The sequence below is a fragment of the Phasianus colchicus genome, chromosome 4 (genome assembly GCF_987193195.1).
Source record: "Phasianus colchicus chromosome 4, bPhaCol1.hap1.1, whole genome shotgun sequence".
NCBI classification, from domain to species: Eukaryota; Metazoa; Chordata; class Aves; order Galliformes; family Phasianidae; genus Phasianus; species Phasianus colchicus.
In genome coordinates, this window is record NC_143439.1 from 8951643 (window position 1) to 8974709 (window position 23067).

The window sequence follows — 23067 nt, forward strand, 5'->3', positions numbered from 1 at the left end:
ATCACTTAGTCATCATAAAATATTAGCATTAAATATTATCAGCTTTCATTTTTAATGCTTTTTATGATAGCTGTGCAGGCTACATTGCCATGGATTGTGAAGTAGACTCTTGGAAAAATTTTGGGGGTATTCATACAACGTGTATTTGAAATAGATTTTCAGCTCCCTGATGAGATTGGAATTGTTCCCGAGTTGCACTGTTTGTTTATTTGGGGTAGTTAATCCTTTCCATTTTCTGTCCTGGCACCCACTGTAATGAATTTTTGCTCATACCTCTGGAATTGCCAGGTCATAACTGAAACCAATGGCTGAGAAAGTGGGGCTAACCCAGGGAGCTCATGTGCAATCTGTGCACCTGAGTGACCAGAAAGTGTGGGGGCTGGATCCACTCCTCCTCACCCCCATGTAAGATTAGCAGCCAAGGTAGCAGTATCTCTCTAGATAGACTGCATTTCTTTTGAGTTGTCACTTTTTGTTGGAAGGGTGGGCAAATGTTTTTTCTTCTTTGTTACTTTCTATTACTTCATAGCACTTATGTCCTAGTAGAAGGTGCTGTCACTGTTTTCCACTGTTATACATTAAAAAGTGGTAGTTTGGGGTACAAAGTAGTGCCATGAAGTGTTCATTAAGTTAATTATCTGTATTAACCTAGAAACTCAATGGTGAAAAAGTTAGCAGGTTATCCTATAAATTAAGCATATCTTGGTATTCTTATCTTCTGTTCAAGGGAGAGAGTATTATAATTTACCTGCAGAGTAACTAAAACAGTAATGTGCTGTTATCAAGCTGTTTAGTAACAAGTATTTTCATCTTGGTTTAGCTATAGAAGTTCCTTTTCTTGTGACATTTAACTCCTTTGTATGTGTGTTATAAGCTCTCCATACGATTTCACTTATTAATTTTGTTTGCATACAAAACAAGGTTTAAGAATGCTTATACTTGTGACAGAAACTTCTGAGTGGGAATGGAAGTACGTGAGGTCTTCATGCAGCATTTTGTTAGTGTAAACTGTTTTCCCAAAGCTGCAAAATACACGCTTAAGATAGCTAAGTGTGAAATCAGCTACAGAAGATAAAATTCTTCTGAAAGGCTTATTCCAGAGGTCTGTGTAGCAGGAGAATAACAAGTGTTTTCACTTCGAGTCAGCAGGGCACACCCCCAAAGAGATGCTTTGCTCTTGTATATGTCAAATGCTCCAGAAGTATAGTACACTATATATCTGCAGTGGTAAATATTGATCCTTTGATTCCTCTGATATAACACTTCTGTATTTCTGAGGTATGTATCCATCATATACTATGTCCACATTGATTTCAGTGTAGAGTAGAGTTGTTTTAGTAAAACTGATCTGTGTAATTGCAGTAGGCGTGTCAAGGACATGTAGAGTTAAGATATTCCAGCCAACTGTACGTTGCAATATCTGCCTGCACAGTAAAAAGGATACATCTAAGAAGACAGTTAAGTGCACTGACAACTCATTCTTACTGAAATTACTCATGCAAGCCATAAAAAATCCTTTACTTTCTCTGTCCTCCTCAGGTGTCACGGGCTTAGTCACATTGCCATAGTTGCCATGCTGATAGGGCTTCATTATGTACTGACCTGAGCTCAGTATCAACTTTGTCACCTACTTCAGTAGGTTCCTACATTTTATCCCAAGTTACTAACTGGAACTTGAAATTACTTCAGTGTCTGGTTTTAACTTTGGTTAAAGTGACATCTTTAGCTGGAGAATTAAAACAATCTTTGATATATACAATCATCTTTGTATTACTTACTTAGCACTTATATTAAAGCATTAGGTTGTAATACATTGGTTAACATTGTTGGTTATCATAGTCATATGTAGCATGCTCAGTCAAATTACATATTTATTTCTGCTCTCCCTTAATGATTGACACTTCTAAAGTAAATAGAAGTTCAGATTTTTTTGATGTATGTAAATGCAGTAATTTTACATGGAAGAAAAACCAGTGTTTAAACTGTGCAAGCAAATTCTCATGTATACAAATGATCATAAAAATGAAATAATTCAATGATTTTCTTTCTTTGACTGTGAAGATTTTCTTTCTTTGATTGTGAAGAAGCCCTTGGCATTGGAATTACTGGAATTTGTGTAGGGTACAGGAAACCCAGATGCTGGATATAACAGAAAATATTAGCTAGAGACTGTTGCAGTAAAAGACGACAATGTTAGTTAGCTCTCAGGAAGGCTCCCTCCTTTCTTTACAATTATCTTTGAGACTGAAATGTCTCCTGCAGCTAATACTACCAGTAAAGTGAAGTGAAATAGTCTTGCACTTCACAGTTGTTGTCTTAATACACAGAATTGAGAACTGTTTTATATAATTGAGCATAAAGATTTATGCCTCGTAGTATTTTATTCCAGCTCATGCAATTGTGTACATTCTCTTTATTTGTGTGAACATCTTTTATTATTTTAATAAATTAGCAAAATTGATGTAGTTTATATTTTTAATTTTAAAAAGTCAGTATGTTTTCCCCTAGTGGTAGTGAACTGGGTAGTATTCATTTGTCCTAAGAGTACTATGTTGATTCTCTGTCCCCTAAAATTGTGACCTTTCTGGTAGTGTGATTTAACAGTGCTTTTGTGTTGAAATATGCTACATGTCTGGAGATGGATGCCTTATAATACTCTGTTGATATGTGAAAGAAAGCTAATCAAAATTATATTCATTCAGAAGTAATACTAAGATCTCTGAACCTCCTTCTTGGAAAGCAAAAGACACAAGCTATACATATATTTATTTCAATAAATATCAAATGTGGTTACAAGGTGGCAAGTTGATATCTGGTAATGATGGATTTTGAATCTTTTACATTTAAAACGCATAGCAGAATCCATGTTCTCATGGATTAGATGGACTACTCTTGAATCGTTTTGAATGTTTACTTCAGTAACTTGTAGGCTAAGTTTTTCTTTTTTTTACTCCCAAAGACTGAACTAACATAAGACTAACATAAAGGTCTTATTCTGAGATGCACCAAATATTTCCAAACTATCTATTTCTAAATAATTTATCTCAGAATGCTTTGTAGGTAAGTTCTCTGAAGTGTGTGCAGAGTGCTGCTGAAGAATGGTGTAATCTTTTCCTTATCAAATTGTAACACTTACATGGAGCTTTAATGAAATGAGGCAATGAATAGTACTTTAAAATATCCGTAATTAATTTCTCCAATAACATGTGGTTGGAAAGACAATATTTCATGTGTGAGATGATAAAGGCGAAAGAAAATATGTTTATTACTGAGATGTCTTTTGCTTTCTGATATCTTAGAGTTGTTTGTAAGTGAGCTTTTGTTTTACGGACACTCCCAGATGTGCTTGGAACCTGTAGTGCACACACTGACTTCAGTTCGATAATGTTTATTTGCAGCTACCTCTAGTAATATTTCAGTTATGGATTTGGCACTGTTCTGTGTTTCAGCACTTTCTAGCTTACATCAGTCCAGGCTTAGGTAGTTCTTCTGTTGGCGGAAGTATTTAATTATATGTTAATTTACCAGAACAAAGATAGGAAAGGTGAGGGTAGTCCTTATCTGAAAAAGTGCAGGGCTTTTTGATTAGTTACAAAGAAACTGTTCTGTAGACAGTGAATTTGGCTGTGTCAAGTTGGCACTGGTGGGGATTGATGGTCTTTCATGAGAAAGCCTGAAACCAAAATTTCCTTCCAAACTCCTGCATTCTACTGTGACTCCCACCTTGCTTTAGTGCTTGCAAGTGAATGGTTGGCAGAAAAGAGCCACAGTCCTGTATTCTTAAGGTTCCAAAAGAATTAAGAATTTAGCATAATTTTTAAAAAGATGAAGAGTAACAAAAGCAATGGTAAGCAATGATAGTACAAAGCTTTGACTCTAGCCACAATCAATTTCAGAAGCAGGTGTGTATATGTATATGTACAGGACAAAAAGTTGATTCTAGGTGGAATACTGGAGGTCTTTTCATTTCTTTTTCCTTTAGAGAAAGTGAACATGACCTCCAATTTTTGATCATCTTCTTTCCCCACATTTGAAGTATGTGTGTGTTTCTTAGTTAAGACAAACCTGTTTTTTATTCATTTGTTTTGTTGTTATTTTTGTTCTTTTTCTTTTTTCCCCTATGCAACTTGGTGATTGCTTCTGTTCTGTAACTATGTAATTATCTTCCCTTGTGTAGTGGAAATGCGAAGTCATGGCTTGAACCAGTGATTGAACACTTGGTGGGAAACAGTACAACTCGGGGAGCTCATGTGCATCCATTACTAAGCCAAGCTTTCCACAACTGATGGTCTGAAAGAAATTTCGCAGGGTGGTGTTGCCATGTTTCTTCTAACAAAAATGCATGCTTTGACTCGGGGAAATTTGACAGCAATCTGTTTGTAGAAATGCATGGAATTTGTACCATCCTTCTCACAAACTGAAACTCACAATGCTTCACAAATCATATAATATAGTAATAAGGTTGTGATAAATATGCAAATGATGAGAGGGGGAGCAAAATCAGTAATTCCACAAGCACTGGAACTTATGAATACTGGTTTCCAAGAATGTTTGGTTTTATTCTCAAATGCCTTACAAGCTGTAACCTCTAATCGAAGTTAGTTTTCAGCTGTAATGTTCTCAGCACTACTGTATTATGTGAACTCGTTGAATACATACTCAATTTCAACAATCTTTTCTGTAAAGCAGACTAGTGTTCTTCCATCCATTTCCACAAAATTTGCTGTAACTTTGAAACTCTATCAGATTTGTTTTAAATTGTCTTTTAAACCAGGGAGTCATAATTGTTCTTGATAGATGTAGGTATAGACAGGTAAAAACCTAAAACTGACTGCATTAAAAGCAAAATAAATGTATTCAAACATGATGGTTGCATAAACCTGATTTCAGGAAACCGAAGTAATGCTTTTATCGGGTAAAATTTGGGACAAACTCTTACATAAGCAACTTTTTTCCGAAGCACAAGAGCTATCGTAGGTCAGGTCTAAAGCACAGTTTCATATGTAAATGAACGCATGCAAACTTAAATGTAACTAAACACCTATGTATGCTATATCTGTGAAGTAAGGGTAAGGTACACCAAAGAGGAAATGTTTAGTGAGGTAGTTTCAAATAAAGCATGTTGAAAACAAGAATAATTGGATTCTAAAATTAAAGAAATGTCTGGGAAGTGCCTGATTTTTTAAGAGGTGAGATTGTACATAGGAGAAAACAGTGAAATTTTACACTGAGAAGAATTGGCAATTTTGAAGTCCACAAAAAAAGATGATCATGGTAGTTAAATGGATTTTAATTATGATGTACAGATACTACAAAAAGTGAAAGAAATCAATCTGGACATGTGGAGAACAAGATGTAAAAATATTAATTTCAAGAATTGTACTGAAAACATGGTAATAACTTCTGTTGTCCAACAGAAAACACTTCTGAGACTTTAAATAGGAAGGAGACAGCAGGAGTAGGGGGAGAAAAAGTATGAATATGAAGGAGGTATCAAATGTAAACACTGCATGAAGTATAGATAACAGTTAAAGATGAGCTGAGAGATGAATCCTGTAAGATTCCAGAAAATAAAATTGTGGAATAGAGATTTCTGTATAGAAGAAGCTGGGCTTGGTTGAGCAAGAACTGCAAACTGGGGATGTAAACACATCCGTAAAATCAGATGAGTAGGGAAGGATACTTCTTGTGAAAGGTTATTATGATGCAAAGATTAAAACAGCTTCTGTGCAACAGCAGAGCAAAACTAAATCTACACTAGTTTTGGTGCATGTGGAGAAATGTCAGAGCGCTTTTTTGCTGAACAAGGGGAAATGGTTTTAAGTTGAAGGAGGGAAGATTTAGGTTGGGTGTCAGGGGGAAGTTCTTCTCTATGAGTGTGGTGAGGTGCTGGAACAGGCTGCCCTGAGAGGTTGTGGATGTCCTATTCCTGGAGGTGTTCAAGGCCAGGTGGGATGGGGCCCTGGGCAGCCTGGTCTGGTATTAAGTGTGGAGTTTGGCGGCCCTGCCTGTGGCAGGGGGGTTGGAGATTCACGATCCTTGAGATCCCTTCCAACACAGTCCATTCTATGGACTTGGCAAAAAAAAAAAAACAAAAACAAAAACAAAACAACAACAACAAAAAAACTTATTACTAAATGCAGTTGGATTTCTAATTTGTGCTAGAGTTTTTCTGGCTCTTTTAGAGAAAATAAAGTGCCAATTTATTTAAGGTCACACCCCATGTCTGTTTTCCTCTTACATTTATTATCTGCTCAAAACACAGCAGTGAGTGTGTGAGGATATTAAAGACTCAGTGTAATTAGGCCTTCCATATTGAAAGCATTGTTACTCGTTTGCTATGATTTTTCCTACGGTTTGAAGATGAACAGTAACATTCAGCCGAGTCACATTCAATAGCATTGTTACAGAGCAATGTCAGCAGGCTGTGTTTATGCTAATAACATGACCATAATTTTATGGGTATTTATAAACACACAGAGCATGGAGACCAAAGCAAACGAATAAGTTAAAAACTTTTTTTAAATATACTTAAGAAGATCTGTGTGAATGTAAACGTTTGGAAAATTTGTGCAGCAGACTTCACTGTAGGCATTAGTATTTTGACCTTGTAAATAATGATATAAGCCTGCATATTTTTCACTTGAAATGTAACACAAAAAATTGTGGAAATTCTGTTGCTGTTTCTTAACCTGGCACAAAAAAGTTATAGATTTCCAGGCAGGTTTGTGCACATTTCTGACACTGTTCTATGTAATTCCACTATGGAATAAATCTACCATTAATTTTTTTATAGCCAAAGAATGGATCTCTTGCCATGTAACCTCAATAGGTGGAAATAAGTAAAATACTGGCTTATGTGTATGCAAGCAAAACTTTCTATATACTATTAACAGCATTTTTATGATTAACAATTCTAACAAACCCCATTAAAATCTTTGAATGTGGTGAGAGTAAGGCAAAGAAACTCTGTAAGCAAAAGGCACAAAATACCTGTGTGCATATCCAGCTCTTATGGACTTCCACAGTTCTGCGTTTGCTATGACTGTAGTAGCTTCTTGTTCACAGTGCGTAAATAGTGTTATGCGTAGTTGCTATGGAAGTAATCATATTCTCAGAACTCTTTGAACAGGTTTATTAATATTTCACTGTGTTCCAGTGACTCTCATTTTGACACAGATTTAAGCAGCTATAGTCTAAGTAAATTAATAGGTTAATATAGTCTAAGAATTAACATGACAGGTTAATTGAAAACACATTGTAAGATGCCTGTCCGAGGACATCTTTTATTCATTTTGCTGATATAGATTGTTTATTTTATACAAAGCTTTAAAATAAATAACACAGCACAGTACTGCATTATTAGTACCTCTTTTTTGGTATTAATCTGTGCTTAAGTGCCAAATGTTGTTGCTCTTTTGTATGGTTTCTTCGTATTTTTGGGTACTCAAGTGCTATAAATGTGAGCTGCCCAGCTGATATCATGACTTATGTTACAATAAGTAAATAACATACTGATGTGGAACAAAGCATTTTCCAAAATAAACCTGAATAAAAATACCAATGACAACATGAAAAATGTAGTGGTGCATGGAATATGTTCACCACAAAAACAGAATTTGAAAGACAAATGGGCAGAGAGAAAATATACACAGATTCCACTTAAATATTTTCAGAAGAATTCCGTAGTGATAATTCTTAGTGACAATCAGGTAAGAAGACTGTGATGTACCAGTTAGACGCTGAATAGTTTCTGCTTGTTTCAGAAGAGCAAACCACCTGTGTGGGTCATGTCATTTTTTTAGGTTTTATACTCGTCATAACTCTCAGAGGCAGAATTACCGTCCAGTAGATCTCAGCTCACAAAGCATCACAGCTATAGTCTGTCAACTCTAGAGATAGCTACAAGGATGTATACTTCTGAATTGATGATAGAACACTCATTAGGTTTCTTGTAGAAACAGCTTTGTTGTGATATTTATTTTCCTGATTGATTCTGAAGTGGTGTCAGAGTCCTTAGTATTCAGTTTATGCTGTCTTTATGGCTGCTTCGATCTGTGTTGTGATTGTTTAATTCTTGGTTTTTCCACTGGATGCTTGTTCCATTCATGGGCACTGAAGTCGCTAAACTTTTTGATTGGGAGCAGCAACAACAAAGACACGACTGAAAATTTGAAAAAAAAAAAAAAAAAAAAAAAGAAATCTGTCAGCTCTGTGAACACTGCCAACAATATTTTTCGTTTTGAAATGAACAGAGGATTCTCAATGACATGAGCGATAGGCATGTGTGAGCAAAATTTTTACCCTACGACTGCAAATAGTTTATAGGCACAAAGTTACACGTAGGCCTGGCCTTTGCCTCTGATTTAAAAACAGCTTTCACAGGAAACATTGTAAAAGTTGGGTGGTTGTTTTTCCCTCCTGCTCACTGCACTTCAAACAAAATGTAAGAGAGAAAAAAGGACTTAAGTCTCTTCTCACATTTTAGAAGAAGGTAAAATTTTTTAGGAAAAGGGGTGGTGAGTATGTTGAGCTTTGTATCACGTATCATTTTTCACCTTTAAAAACAGAAAGTAAGCAGAAGGTAATCGCTGGCTGATATGTTCCTTTTTCTCACCTGAAAGGGTGAGGAATTACTCTTCAGCTTTTCTCCTGTCCTTTTGCAGAAACTAATGCTTAACTCTATGCAGATGGAAACTTTGCTTCAGGGGAAGAAGAGTTATCTCCTCAGAGGAGCAGTGGCAGTAATAACAGTAAATTCATGACTTTTCTGAACAAAATGAGAAGGAAGTGTTGGAGAAGGATGTGGCCAGACTTACGATACATGTACTATCTATGTGTGGGTGGCTAAATGTTAAGCTCAATTATGAAATTGAGAGATTGGCTGAAATGATCATCCTGTACTAGAAAAAGAAAAGGGAAGCTATAATGTGAAGCTGGAAAGGATCAAATCGTATCTGAAAATTACTCAGAATTGTTGGATGGTATTTTCCTTTGGAGAGTAAAGGGAAAAAATGTAGTAATGATACGAAGAATGTCTGTGTTACTCTTACTTAATGTCAGGTCGATGCATGCTATCTTCTCCACTATTCCCAAATGAAGTAGGGCACCATCAAAACCAAAGCTGATTTCATATTACCCATGTGGAAATACTCCCCTGACAAATAGGTATTCCCTACTTTGATCACTTATTACATTATTTTCAGTATTTTGTGTTGCCTTTTTGAATTCTTGAAGTTTTGTAGCACAGCTCTATCTTTGTTTTTCTTTCCAGATTAACCATGTCTTCCTTTTCCCTCTCACCACTCTATAACACTATTTGCTCTCATTTTCTTTCTGTCATTATGGCCTTGCGGAGGCATGGTGTCACAGTTATTTTAGTGTAGGAACTGGAAGAATGCAGGCAGAAGCCATAATGTTTGTTTACTTACCAAGGTCAACTGAAGTGCCTGCTTTGATATAAAAGTCTGAAAACTTTAGTTAGGATTGTTTAACTGCTGTCAGATTTAGTGCCCTACATAAATGTCTTTTTTTGCTCGTCTGGAGCAGTGAATAGGTTATCAACTGAATTCTATTTAATATACGTTACATGCATATAAGCAGTACTTAGAAGAGCATGTCTATCTTGCTGATTGTTTACATGTGAAGACTGTGTCAGACTTATTTACTGATCTAGCACTTCAGATGAAGTGAACAGTTTTGTCTTTCAGTTTTACATGTCTGCTATATGACCTGCTAGCTGGTGTCAACTTATTCATTCATTTGCATGCCTCTCCTATTAGCTGAGGAAAAAAAAACATAACAGCTGAGTGATTGAATACTGTTTAGCAACTGGACATAGTATCAAAAAGATCTTACCTGAAAACAGTTTTTAAACTTCTTGCTCACAAAATAGAGTGCTATTGGGTTTATACAAGAGTTCATAGTTGCCAGGTTGATGCTGATATAATCCAATGGCAGCAAGAAACTAGATGACAAAAAAGAAAGCAAAACTCATTCTTCATATGCTGTAGAAGCATACATGTTTTTGTTTACAATTTCTTCTGTCACAGAAACAAATTCTTTCTCACCTCTCTTATCTTTTTCCATGAGATACCTATAATGAGCAGTCTCACAGTTCAAAAGAGTCACAGGAAGGAGATTGCAATAGCAAATATATACAGTATTTATTGTAATTATGCTACGCTGTTAGAACATCCACCTGAAAATGGATGTAGTTGAAGAATCATAAAATGAAGTTGCATACACAGTGACATTTCTCACATAATCTTCAGATGCATGGCATTATGTATTGTTTGAGTGCAAATAACTTATTGATATGGAAAATGAAGTACCTGAGCAGTTCACATCTGCCGGGATCTCTTTCATTGTATACCATTTTCTTCAAAATTCGGCTCAAATGAAGGGGGAACCAGCAAAGAGCAAATATCACTACCAAACAGAAAACTGTCTTTGCAACTTCTCGACGCTAGAAAAATAAGATAACAATGATTTAGTGCCTAGTTCATACTGGTAAGAGATTGTAGTGATGTTACCAGTGAAATTAAATTGCTTAGACAAATGTGCAAGGAAAGTGCAGCTTCCAGACCACCTGAAGTCCCTGATCTTTTTTTTTAATTGGGCTTGCTGTGTTCTTAACTCTGTCAGTTCTCTATAGAACTTGCTCCTCACTGAAACTGGCACAGTTGGGGCACACGGGGCACTGTCAGGACTTAGTTGTTAGCCTAACGATACCGCTGAGCAGTCCAAAACCTGACAGCTTTCCCTGTCTTTCTTATTCCTCTTCATTGGGCTACTTCTCTGGCAATTTATCAGATAAACCTCTTTCTTTAAAAACATACGTACTCTCTAGGAAATTTTTTTCATGTATGAAGGAAACTGAAATCACTCCTATTTGATAAAACACTTTCAGGTAACGTAATGTCAATGTGATGTGATGTAATTTGTAAACTCAAGGCACCCAAATCAATTGGCAATAACAGTTCTATTGTACAATGTATCTAGTCAGGATGTCATTCTCCATGATAAATTATATTTGGTATACATCCTGTTGCGTAGAAGGGTTCTGCGGAGTATTATAATTTTATTGTTATCCTTGCAACATGATCTTGATGTTATGGAGTCTTTCTACAAGTAAAATTATGGATATGTCTATATTACAGCTTAATCTCAATACTTAGGAAAAAAATTATATTTAATGTGTATTCTACACAACTTTCAAGATTTACTGATGTATTAGTGAATTTTGGGTGATGTGTACCAGTATTCTTTGGTAGGTGTAGATTTGATAAAGAGAATTAAGTAGGGATAAGAACACCACTTCTAGAACTGCCTTTGTAATGTGACAGGAGTAAGCATTTCAAGGTTGTTATTAAAAAAGAACTTAGATGTATGAGCAAGTTTCGTTAGGCACTATCATGTTTCTTCTTTCTTATAAAGCAGTTGTTATCAAAATAGAAGGAACGTAACTGGAAAATAATGTGGACAAGACTGAAAAAAGGAAGAAGGACAAAAAGTGACAAAGGGATGAGTACTGGTAAACTGAGGCAGGATCCAGTCCAGGTATATGCTGGCACTGCTTATCAAGCTGTGAAAGCTGAGGGGAGGATTCCCCTGAACGTACCATTGTGCTTCTAATGGGTAGAGTAGTCTTGTGTGGCCCTATGACGGTCTGAATTGCAAGACTTAGGGTCTGATGACGGGGAGAAGGTGCAAAATCTGAGAAAGGAAAAGATCCTTCTGGTCTGCCCTTATCTGAAATGTGACAGCAGAGAAGAAATCTCTGAGAGAGCTCGCTCAGCTAGAGAGAACTGCTCTAGGGATTCACATTTGTAAATGTGGAGTTTGGAAGGAAGTGGAATTTGAAGGGCTGAAATTAATGTTGTACCCTGTTGTCTGACTAACTGCAGAGAAAAAGCTACAGGTTGTTATTTAAATTTCAGTTAGCACTGTCTGATGTTTCATTCCTGCAAAAACATCATAGTGAGAACTGATGGTTCTGTGAGTGACTTTGTGATCGTGTGTTTATACTAGTCTTACTGCACTTTTCAAAGCAGTGAAGCTACAGCGATAGTAACTGCAACAGCACGGCAAGACTGAAAAAAATCTCTATTCTAAACCAAGTTATTCTAGAGTGGCTTTTCATATGAACCTAAAATTGCATATCAAAGCGCACTGAGGTAGGGAGGGCTCATGTAATAAAGAGGCAAGAAATTTATTTTCAAATCTTTGTAGTTACATTTCAAAGCATTTAGCCAGTAGTAATTTAAAATTAAAGAATGGGAGAACAAAACCATCACACTTGCTTAAGAAAAGAAATACACCAGTTACTTTCTTGAGCTGCCTTTAGTATCTCCTTATGTTATGATTTAGTCACGTGTTCCAGGATGGACTGAATACCTTAACATCAGAAGTAGCCTACATCCTCACTTCTTATTTCTGTAATTTAGTGTATTCAAACACACAAACATTTCTAAATTAACCCAAAGACAGAAGAATAGTATTTTCAAGCACTGGTGGTCCTAATATTTACCTGCTTAAGGTGTTCACTGAGAGCAATTCTCAAGTTGCTGTTCCTTCTGTTTAACATTTCACAAGTCATTAGCGTATAGAAGATGGCAGTACATGCCAGTGGCATGCAGAAATAGAAACCAAACAGCCACCAATCCTTTGCATCTTTGTAAAACTGTGGATAAGGTAAAGAGAAGAGAGAGTATTTTTATATGATTCAATCGAAAGTACCACAAAGATATGGGAATGGAAAGTAAGTATGCTTGCATGTGTCTACTTGTAAATGACCCTAAATTACGTAAACTTTCTTATCAGTTGGATATACTTCGGGCCAACATCAGTATGTGAATTGTAGCATTGTAAACATTTTACCTCAGTGACAATCTGCCTCTACTCTTGTTGCAATCTGTTTTGTACGGGAAGAAAATAATTTTGATTGTTTTTTCTGAAGCTTTAGGCTTATTCAAGAAAAGGGAGTTCAGCTCCAACTTCAGTATGATGTACAAGCTAAAATGTAGATGCTCAGTCTGAGATAACAAATATCTCTAAATGCCTGTCTCAGGAAATGCCATTTACCTCTGCAGCTTCTGCTCTTATTCCAAAAAAGGGAAATTCAAAATGCCTTGTAACTTTAGCCACCTTTACTTATCAGTGAAAGCACTGTAGTTGGTTTGTTTAAACGTACAGCTGATAGAAGCCTCTTTGTAGGTGTTTGTCTGATATATACAAAGCTTAGGACTGGTGTCTTCTATTGGTACAGTTACTTTTAACCCTTTGTGTGTCTTTCATACCATTTGACTTTTGTGATAGGACCCTGAAGGAAAGGAACTGATAGAGTATCCGTACTTGCCTGTGTAATTTAAATGCTAGTTGTGTTTTAAGTTAACACATTTATGCATTATGGGAAATACCATATTTGAAAATGTATTTAAAATTATTGTTTTCTGTAGGCAGTGATATTTTCAGGCTAAAAACAATATTGTATCTTAATTCTTAAACTTCATGCACAGCCAAAATTGTGCACTGAAATATGACTCTTTAAGGACTTCCTGTCTCTACATTATTAGTCACTGAGATGGATATGTGTAAAAGGGAACCTTCTTTCTCTTAATCTTTCCTCAAGCTTGTTTATTCCTAGCGGATGTGCTCTTGTAACATCATGGTTCCCACACCAAATGTCAAAATGCTAATAACTGAGGATTATACAGATCCTGTTTGAAGAAGTCAAACTTTGACATCTTGTTTACATTTAAAATTGAAAGGCACTAAACTTTGAAAGATGAAGGAAACAAATGCAATGCAATAATCTAGTATCTAATAGTGTTCATTTCTTAATCTGCTTTAGTTACATCAGAGAGTTGAATTACTGAGAAAAAAGGAAATGGCTTTTTTTTTTGTCTCCATCTAAACCCAACAGTTAGCTGCTTGCTAGTTTAGAGTATGCTATGGTATCTAGGCCACAGCCCCGCTCTGGAGGCATCTTGAACTGTGCTCATTAGCTTGTTTCCTCCTCCTTATTGTAACCTCATCCCTGCACGAGGAGGGGCTGCAGTCGGATACATGGTTACACACTCCTCTAGGGCTGTATTTTCCCAGCTGGGACCTGAGCTTCTGCCAGCAGAAAAGCAGAAAGCAAAATGCCTCACATTTTAAGAGTTTGTACTGAGGAGAAATCTAATTACCGCTCCTCCTGCAGAGAAAAGGATTACAAATACATGGAGCAATTGCCTGTTCTGTGGAAAATTCCTACGGGTTAGACTAGAAGCATATTGGTTGGGCAGTACAGTAAAATGCATACTGTGTTAATCCACACTATGTTTAAAAGGAAAAAGTTTTGTCATTTGTTAACCAGCTTTCATGAGTACTGCATGTCAGTCAATGCATTCACAGTCCTATTTCACAACTCTGACCAATACACAAATTCTGTACGAAAACCTGACTATGAAGTAACAGATCCTGCACAAAAAGATCTGCAAATGGTTAATTATGGAATCTGACTTTCTCAAAGCTCACATCAAAGCACAAAACTGGGTTGATTTAAGAGAACTAGACATTCTTTTGTTTGTCTTGAAAGCCCACATGGAACTAGTTTTCTACAGGAAATGTGCATTTTAAACAAGTTTCCTAGTGCACTCAGTCTCTAGGGAATCATGGTCTAGCATGAACCTTTTCTAGTCCTTCAAGAATAGTTTTACAATTGAATAAATTACCCTATTAAAAATAAAAGTTAATCATAAACCCTTCCCTAAGCTCAGTAATTGCTTATTTGATGTTTGTGTTAGTGAATATATTTAAGATTAAAATATTTCCATTTTAATCTCTTGTTTGTACTTGCTTGTGATACATTGAAACACAACGCTCTTTTTGACTGATGCATCCAACATTTATTCTCGGCTTGTACCTAAATGTTGATTTATATCCTTAAAAATCAAATTGGCATGGAGTGATTTAGATACTATTCTAAGCAAATAAGATACTAATTCCTGCCAATATGCAAAACAAACCAAGCCCTTCTACTAACTACATTAAGAACAGAAAAATAATCATTACTGTGCCTATGTGGGACCTGAAATAGTGTGCTTTGGAGAAACAGGATGAGAAAAACGTAAAACATTTTTCTCAGGGAGAGAGGAAGTACAGACTGTCCAACCACAATTATGGAGAGAAGTTGCTATTAAAAATGGACAGACTTACACTTAGTGCAGTATGCATTTCATAAAGCATACTTTTAACTATCTGCAAGCCACATTGTCTGTGCGTTTGAGAAATATACTAGAAGTTCTGAACAGTTCCACTTCCTCTTCACCTGTGTTACTTCCACTAAGGATTTGCTTGTGTTTTCTCTTGCTCTTGTTTCTGACTGCCATCCCTGTAGCTTGTGTAACCCTGCCAAAGTTGATGATATTCTACTGACAAACACAATTCCTGCACCCTTTTTATTTTCTACATTCCTCGCTTCATTTGCCTCACCCTTCTGAATTCTAACCTAAGCCATGTGAGATTACATTGGATCTAGCCCAAGATCCAGTAAAAGTAGATGTATCAGGCATTTGAAAATGGTTTTCTGTCATTAAAAATTCTGGGTCAGAAAAACTGCAGAGTTTCCTTCAAGGTCTTGCGTTATCTGCAACTAAACGGAACAAATCCTTTTTTTCTATTTTTTTTTTTAATTAATTTGTGAGTGAAGGATGGCCCTTCCTTGGGTTCACAGGGAAAAAGATATTTCTTTTCCTTTTTATGAGGGTAAGACCAAGCAGAAAATCACTATCCCTCTGTGCAGTAAAGATAGGTTAACTCTGTACTGACTGCTCACCTGACTTGCTTTGAACAAGCTAACATGGATATTTGCAACTGGAAAAGTGCAGTAGTGCAGAGGCTGAGGGTTATGAAATTTTCCTAAGAATCCTGGTGTGTGCTCAGGCATTTCTCTTGCTCTTGAGTTGCAGTGCTTAGGTGACAGCTGACAGTGCCACAGCTACCTAGGTTGGACATACGAATCTGTCAATTTCATAACTGTAATTTCTGACAAATGAAGGGATTGTTCTCTGATTTTTGGACGAGTGTTTCAAATAGGAAAAATTAAGTTAGAGCTTCAAAATGTTATACCTGGAAACACAGTGCCTCCTAGGGCTGTGACTACACTCTTCATTGTTCTATAATCAGGCCCAAATTGCAGATTACCTTATTAAGAATCCTTAGCAGTGAATGATGTTGTAAAGTCACATTTGGTACTTTCTGAATCAAAGTAGAATCTGATACCTGTACACTGAAGTCCTTCTTTGCACCAATACATATTAGAATACATTTTGCACCTTAATAGATTAACAAAGTGCAAAGTCTAATTTATATACAGTGGATTCAAAAGAGGGGAAAGGATGTTACTTACGAACATGAATTTATTTGTAGGGTTGAGCATGCAGGTAACGTAACTTTCATCCTTGTATTTGAAAGGTACCACAGCAAAACTAATGGCTTCTGGAATAGCCAGTATAAAAGACAGAAGCCAAATGGAGAAAATTTCAATAGCAGTGATCATAGGGATTCCAATTCCCTGAACGCGGCTCCAGGAGGCAACTGCTCTATACCTGCAAGAGACAAGCATTAATTTCCAATCTTTGTTCTTCCTCAAATTCAAGCATTTTGCTTCAGTTTGATATATGAAGTAAAATCCTAAAGCTGGCATCTTAGCTTTGCACTGCTTGTTCTTCTTGCTTGCTCCAAGGACTCTGCCAGCTGTCAAGCCACCCAGGGCACCCAGTAGAGCACATCAGGAGGTGGGTAGTAGAAAGTTGGATGTAATTTTTAGGCTAAGACACGTGATTGTATGGCATTCTGCTATATGGATGTTCTTATGGTTACTAATTAAAGTAGGTAAGGTCTGTGAGGGCAGACTGTATTTTTTACTAGCTCAAGTGATGTAACAGCAGAAAACAATTTCTTTCTAATGCAGTAGCTGTTATTAAAAAATAAAAAATGAGGCAACTATAACCTTCCGCTACCTCAACTTTAACAGCAGTGCTGTCTGAAGTGGTCAGCTTGACATACAGTGAAATATTGTGAAAATATTCTTCATCATGTGAAAATATATTTATTTACACTTTTTAGTGCTAAAAATACTGTTTTTATGAGGCACATTCTATATTGGCCTTAGGCTACAACAGTGTTGGATCCTTCTGTCAGTAATCTCAGCCCCTGCATTACCTTTCTTATGAGAAAATGAAGAGCGTGGCTAAGAAGGGTGCCCATGCCAAAAGTAGCAATTTTCTCCACAACTTTATTCCCTAGATATTAAGCTTCTGCTTTAAAAAAAAAAAAAAAAAGAAAAGAAAAGCAAAACACAACAAAGCAAAAAAAAAATGTCTTTTTACTGAAAGCTGCTTTGCTGTATGAATGCGACTCATAGTTTGAAACACAGATAAAAAGTAAGAACTCTAAAAAGTTTCAAATATAGCAAGTGCACTTACAGCATTTCTCCCTTTTCATCTTCCCCTTTTTACCTTTCCTGTCCCTCACGTGATGGATTCTTGTTACAGGCTGCAGCTTTCCTCCCATTCAGGGAACATAGCAGGCCTTTCTCTTCTACTTCTCTGCCAGATTTCAAGGCTCTTGTAGGAATTTATTAGCTTTGAAACCTCAACCTCTCTGTCAACTTTGATCAAAAGGTTCAAAAATTATTGAGAGAGAAGACTGATAGGAATGTAATACAGAGTACATACCAGTCCATAAATTAAATTTTCAGTAGCGGATTTGATTGTTATCTACCCATACTGCAACAAACGAGTTACTTAGGATTTCCAGAAATTTAGCAAAGATAACTATCTAAAAGTTGTGGAAAGAACAAACATCAGTTTTGTTTTTGTAATAATCTGAAAAGCATTTTGGAGAGCCTTCTGTCATTGGCAATGTCACAATTTCTAAACTGTGTTTTATTTTCACGAAGTCATAGCACTTTCTCATTTTGAATTACAACGCTACGTGGGCTTCTAGTAGAACTAGTCTTTAGCTGAGGAGAGAAAATTATGATCGCAGGAAGTCAGAGTGTTGATATGGGCTCAAGGATGGCAGGGGTTTAAGGAAAAGAGTAGCTGAAAACTTTGGATTAAGATGCTTTGTACTGAGAATGGCTGGAGTTTGAGTTTCTGAAATGGAAATAGAGAAGACTTTCTGATGGGATGAAACTGGTGAAGGGTGTAGAACGTAGGCTTCTGATGTCAGTAAGAAAAATTGTTATTAATGGCAACCACACCTCTCCTCTAACCAAAATACTAGATTACAATTGTAGACTCACATATACAGCATTTCTTCTGATTTCCTGTTTCACCACCCCACCCCCCTTCCTTTTTTTTTTTTTTTTTTTTCTGGAATTGTACTCATTATCAGGATAAAACACATGAATTAAATCCCATGTATCCTTTACGTTAGAAAAAAAAGATGCAGAAATGCAAGATCAGGCCCTCGTAAAATCTTCAGAAGGCATTATTACAGAACATCACTGGAAAGTAAATGTTAAAATGGTTGCAGTAAACAGATTTGAATCCTTGTCTTTGATAGTTATAGTAAGATCATACACAGTGCAGTCACAGGTGCATTAGAAATAGGTTCTTAGTGAGACATTTTAATTGAAGGGTATTTATAAAGATTTTGAACATACTAAAGCAAACCAACGTATTGTGGATTTGCAAATAAAGAATACATCTGGAGGTTTTCATTTTGATCTCTTAAAAATCTCAGAAGGGAGACAGTATTTTACTTACATAGAAGAAGCCTATGAGAGTGGTATTCCGGGAGTATTGAAACAAACTATGCTGGAATAATTGAGAAAATAATTCTCATCATCAGCTTTTCTCACATATTTATATTAAAATACAAATCAAATTTGGAGTATTTAGTGATCTTTTTATATTTCACTTTATCAAGTATCAAATTTTAACTTTTATTACTAAGTGGAATATTCTTTGGAGTATGCACAAAAATACGCAGTATTTGTACTAAGCAAACTCTGGCAATATAGCAGCAAATTTGCAGTTTATTCTTTGCTAACTGGCAACCTTGCAATCAGTTCATTCAGCTACAGAGCATGGGACTTTCCCATCATCCTTGAATGATATTCTTAAATACAAGACTGTGGAATACATTTTTTTTTTCCAAATAAGAAATAAATTTTTGTGCTGTGTTCCTTCTGCAACTATGTAAATCAATACAAAGAAGTTGTAAATAATGAATCTAACTCTGTCTTGCATTTTTTTTAATACCTGTTCTCTTCAAGTTATGTCTGCTCTGAACAGGAGAAGATCAGTCTGCACAGCAGTAAGGGTTTGGATCATACATTTTGGTGTTTTTTTTCAGTTCACATTTCAAATAACCATCAGATGAGGAACTGCTGACTGAAAAATATTATGAGTGGTTTCAGCTAAAGGATGGGAAGCTTACTAATTAGATCAGAATTTCCTGAATATGTATTAGCCTGCAATTACTTGGTCTCTGCTCATTGCTGTAAGAGTGAATTGAAAAACTGTGGTAGTAAAATGTTTCAAGTGGGTGTTCTGTAGGTTTTATTATTTGCATAATCTTTGTCTAGGCACAAAGATCCCTTAATTAGGAATGGGAAAATACTGCAGGGTTTATTTCCCTCACATTTAAAAGAAAATAACATAGGATGTCTGCCAGGGAACTGAAATAAATTGAATTCTTCAATCTAAAATCTATGTTCATATTTTATCTTTTCTGTTTGTTTCCTTTTTCTTTCCAACCTTGTCTAAAGTGTTCAGCTCTTTTCCAGGTCATTTCCTTTTCCATGTTTAGTGCTGTGGCTTCTTTTTTTTGTTTTGTGTTCTACTGCTCACGCATATGCTGTCAACTTCAGTATATTGTGCCCTTCAATTGCTTTCTCCTCTCTGTTTCCTCTCTTTTCTTTTCTCCTATTCTTATCTATTTATTGCAGCTTGCTTGTTATGGTTCCTGCAGGCTATTCTGCTACTTGTATTCAAAGATGCACAGTACTTAAGGACAAGGGATTATTGCATCATGAAGTATCTGTACATAAAACTAAATACTTTGCACTTCTACCTAGCTATAACTTGTTTAAAGCATGTCTTACAGAGGGCATCTTGTCTTGACCTGAGAAAATTAAAAGCAACACACCTTCACCTTTCCTTTGTGATTTCTTATAGTCAATTCTCTCACGTGTAATTTGTTTTCATTTGGTATGTCTGGCTGAAACTTTGATTAATAAGTTTACATTACATCTTTTTTTGCAAAGCTAAAGAGCTCATGAATAACTGATACATCATCTGTATTTCAGAACTTGGACGTAATATTGAAGTGGCTTCTTCTGTGTCATTTCTGAGATCTGTAAGGCCGCTGAATAATTTCTGGTGCTTTTTTGTTTTTTTACACCCTCTCCATGATTTCACCATTGTTTGATTAAAAAAAAAAAAACAGTTTCTGAACTCTAATTAGCCTTTCAGTGTAAGCCTCGTTAACGCTGTAAGCTTATGTTTTCAGCTGTGACTTAGATTTGTTTCTGGAATATTTTGGAAGTTTTTTACCATAGTGGTATCTAATCATAATTGAAAAAAAAAACGTGCTGTGGGCCTTGTGAAATGAAATCGAGGAGCATATGGAAATTAAATCATGGCCTGTAACTTTTCTGTAGCCAGTCACTACTCAAGCTTCTTATCTTTTGGAGGAAGTGACTTTGTTTCCCTATTTCTTTTGACTGCATTAAAATTAGGTGTTCTAATGACCCACTAGTACAACATATTTCAGTTCTGTGAGTAGTACCAGGCCTTTATAAAACAAGAAAAGCAATAGAGAAGTCATTCAGTACTTGATCAAGTACATGAGAAATGGTTACTCTCAAAGTTAGCATTTTATGCCTCTGCTGATACCTATCTATTTCTCTTTGCTGCGAGAGATTACAGCAGTTCCTCATTCTGAAGATAGCTCACTGTGTGTTGACTGCAATATAAGTTAATAAATTAAAATTAGGAGTCATTAATATATTGATATTAATCTAATATCTCTTAATATAGTAAGGCTTATGCTGCTTTGCTTTGGTATTGCAGTCTTGACTATCTACTATTCTCACTGGAAGTTGGTCCAGATGAAAGCAACTAAGCTGTGTGTCCTATGAATTTTCTATGCAGAAGAAGCAAGAGTGTCTGTTTATGACATGATATCCTTGTCTTCACTTTTCTTAAAACCATCTTCTCATCAAAATTGTTATGTCTAAGATATAAGTAAAAGTAAAAGTTCAGGAAGGAGAACATCCTTTCTCCTCATCGCATCAGGGACTGTTTAGAAATAAAGTCAAGCTATCATCATCCTCATGACCCAGAGCTTAAAAATGCCTGAGAGGCATCTGAAATAAATGTGAACTTCCTCTGAAGGATGATGACTCTTTTGGTGTTTTCTGTCAGCCTCTTGAGATGATGTGTAAGTGGACATTGTTTCCCTTGGGAATGCACAGTTAAATTTTAACACTGTCAGAGCAAGCTGTTCTGTGTAAGGGGGAACTAATAATGAGTAGAGTTTCACAGTAACATGCAGTTAACAAGGGGACCAGTCCCTTTAGGAAAGAGCAAACATCTTGTTCTAGATCAAGACTGTGGTCTACAAATAAGAGTTAGGGAGTCAACAATTATCAAAGCTATAAAGCTCTGAATTCGTCGTAGCAACTGATTCCATCTATTTCCATACTGCGGAATTCAATCCCGTATATAAGCACTCAAAGTAGCTGTAAATGATGTCATTTTCAGGAGCTTTTCTATGGGAAAAAAATAAAAACAAAATGTAAAAGAACTAGCTCATAAACCAGGAATAGTCCTGCTGCAACAGCTCAGAAGTCCATATTTACTCATTTTCTTTATTAAAAGGTATGCAATAGCTGATGTAGAATTTTGTTGTGACTATACCTGATGTTCCAGTGCCTGACATAATTTGCTTAAGGTGCTTTCAGATTCTACTTTAATGTCAGTTTAACCCAGATTTACTTTGTGTTAGCCAGGACAAGACACTGGCTATACATACCTGTTTTCTAACACACATTCTCTGTGGGCATGTATTACAGTAGTACCAGCTGGTAAAGAATATGTCCTTGGTGAAGCATGTAATTTAGAGGAAATAAAGCAGTCCGAGTCTGATCACGCACAAGATTTTATACACGAATAGAAATAGTATTTGTTCTTGTAAGGATTAGCAAAAGATTGCTTATAAAAATACATTCATATGTAAAAAGATAGCTTCAGCTGAGTTCCAGTTATTAAAAATGTGTGTAGTAGTAGGACTATAGCTAACGAAACATTGGTGAGCTGTATTGGTGAGAATTCTGTGAACAAACTGAGTTTTCATATGCGCTTGATCTAGAGTAGACTTTGGCATTGTATTTTACACTGAGCAGACGTTGTTTGAGAAGTAGAATTTTTTTTACTATTTTCAGACTTACTAAAGAAACAGAGCGCTTACTTGAGGAGTTTGTTTCTTCTGAGCTAATGAGTTCATTTAATGAGTTACTAATGTAATAAGGAACTGTATTTTGGGTATAGATACTAAGTTCTCGTTCACTGCAAAACCTTGTATATCAAATTTTCATATACAATCAAATATTTTTCAATTTTCATTTATCTTTGCATCACTATGTTATTGCACAGAGGGGATTTGATTCATCAGTGTTTCAGAATTGCTGTAGACTAGAACTTGATCAAGTTAACTCAAGATCAAGAAAAATAAAGAGATTTGAGAGAAGTGAATTTTCATTCTACTACTGCTTAACATGTGTACATAAAAAAAAGCATAAAGTAATAATTAGCTGTTTTCCTCCCGTAATATTTACGTACCTTCTTAGACCCTTTTAAATGAAACATTAATTTTCAAACTACCAACATCAATATATCAGAGCAGATTTCTGATATATTTTTCAATAAATTCAATTGGCTTTATGAGCTATAAAAATAAACATTGTGATTGTAGTACATAGCTAATGAGTTGAAAAACTATTTTTAAGACTAAAGCTTATGATCCTGTTCAAATATGAAACAGTGTGTCATGTGAAAGCAA

General features: G+C 35.9%; 2 protein-coding genes across 7 annotated transcripts in view; one reads left to right on the forward strand and one right to left on the reverse strand.

Moving 5' to 3' along the window:
• Positions 1 to 23067, forward strand: part of TTC29 (tetratricopeptide repeat domain 29) — a 366043-nt gene that overhangs the window by 15542 nt on the left and 327434 nt on the right. The window lies entirely within an intron of this gene.
• The window catches only part of EDNRA (endothelin receptor type A), a 29147-nt gene continuing 13199 nt past the window's right edge, over positions 7120 to 23067 (reverse strand). Inside the window, exons 4-8 of the mRNA XM_031588880.2 lie at positions 16397 to 16595; positions 12533 to 12685; positions 10335 to 10468; positions 9859 to 9967; positions 7120 to 8164 (exon numbers count right to left, since the gene is read on the reverse strand). Coding sequence (XP_031444740.2) covers positions 8024 to 8164; positions 9859 to 9967; positions 10335 to 10468; positions 12533 to 12685; positions 16397 to 16595 — 736 coding nt within the window. The 3' untranslated portion in view covers positions 7120 to 8023. The remainder of the gene's footprint in view (positions 8165 to 9858; positions 9968 to 10334; positions 10469 to 12532; positions 12686 to 16396; positions 16596 to 23067) is intronic.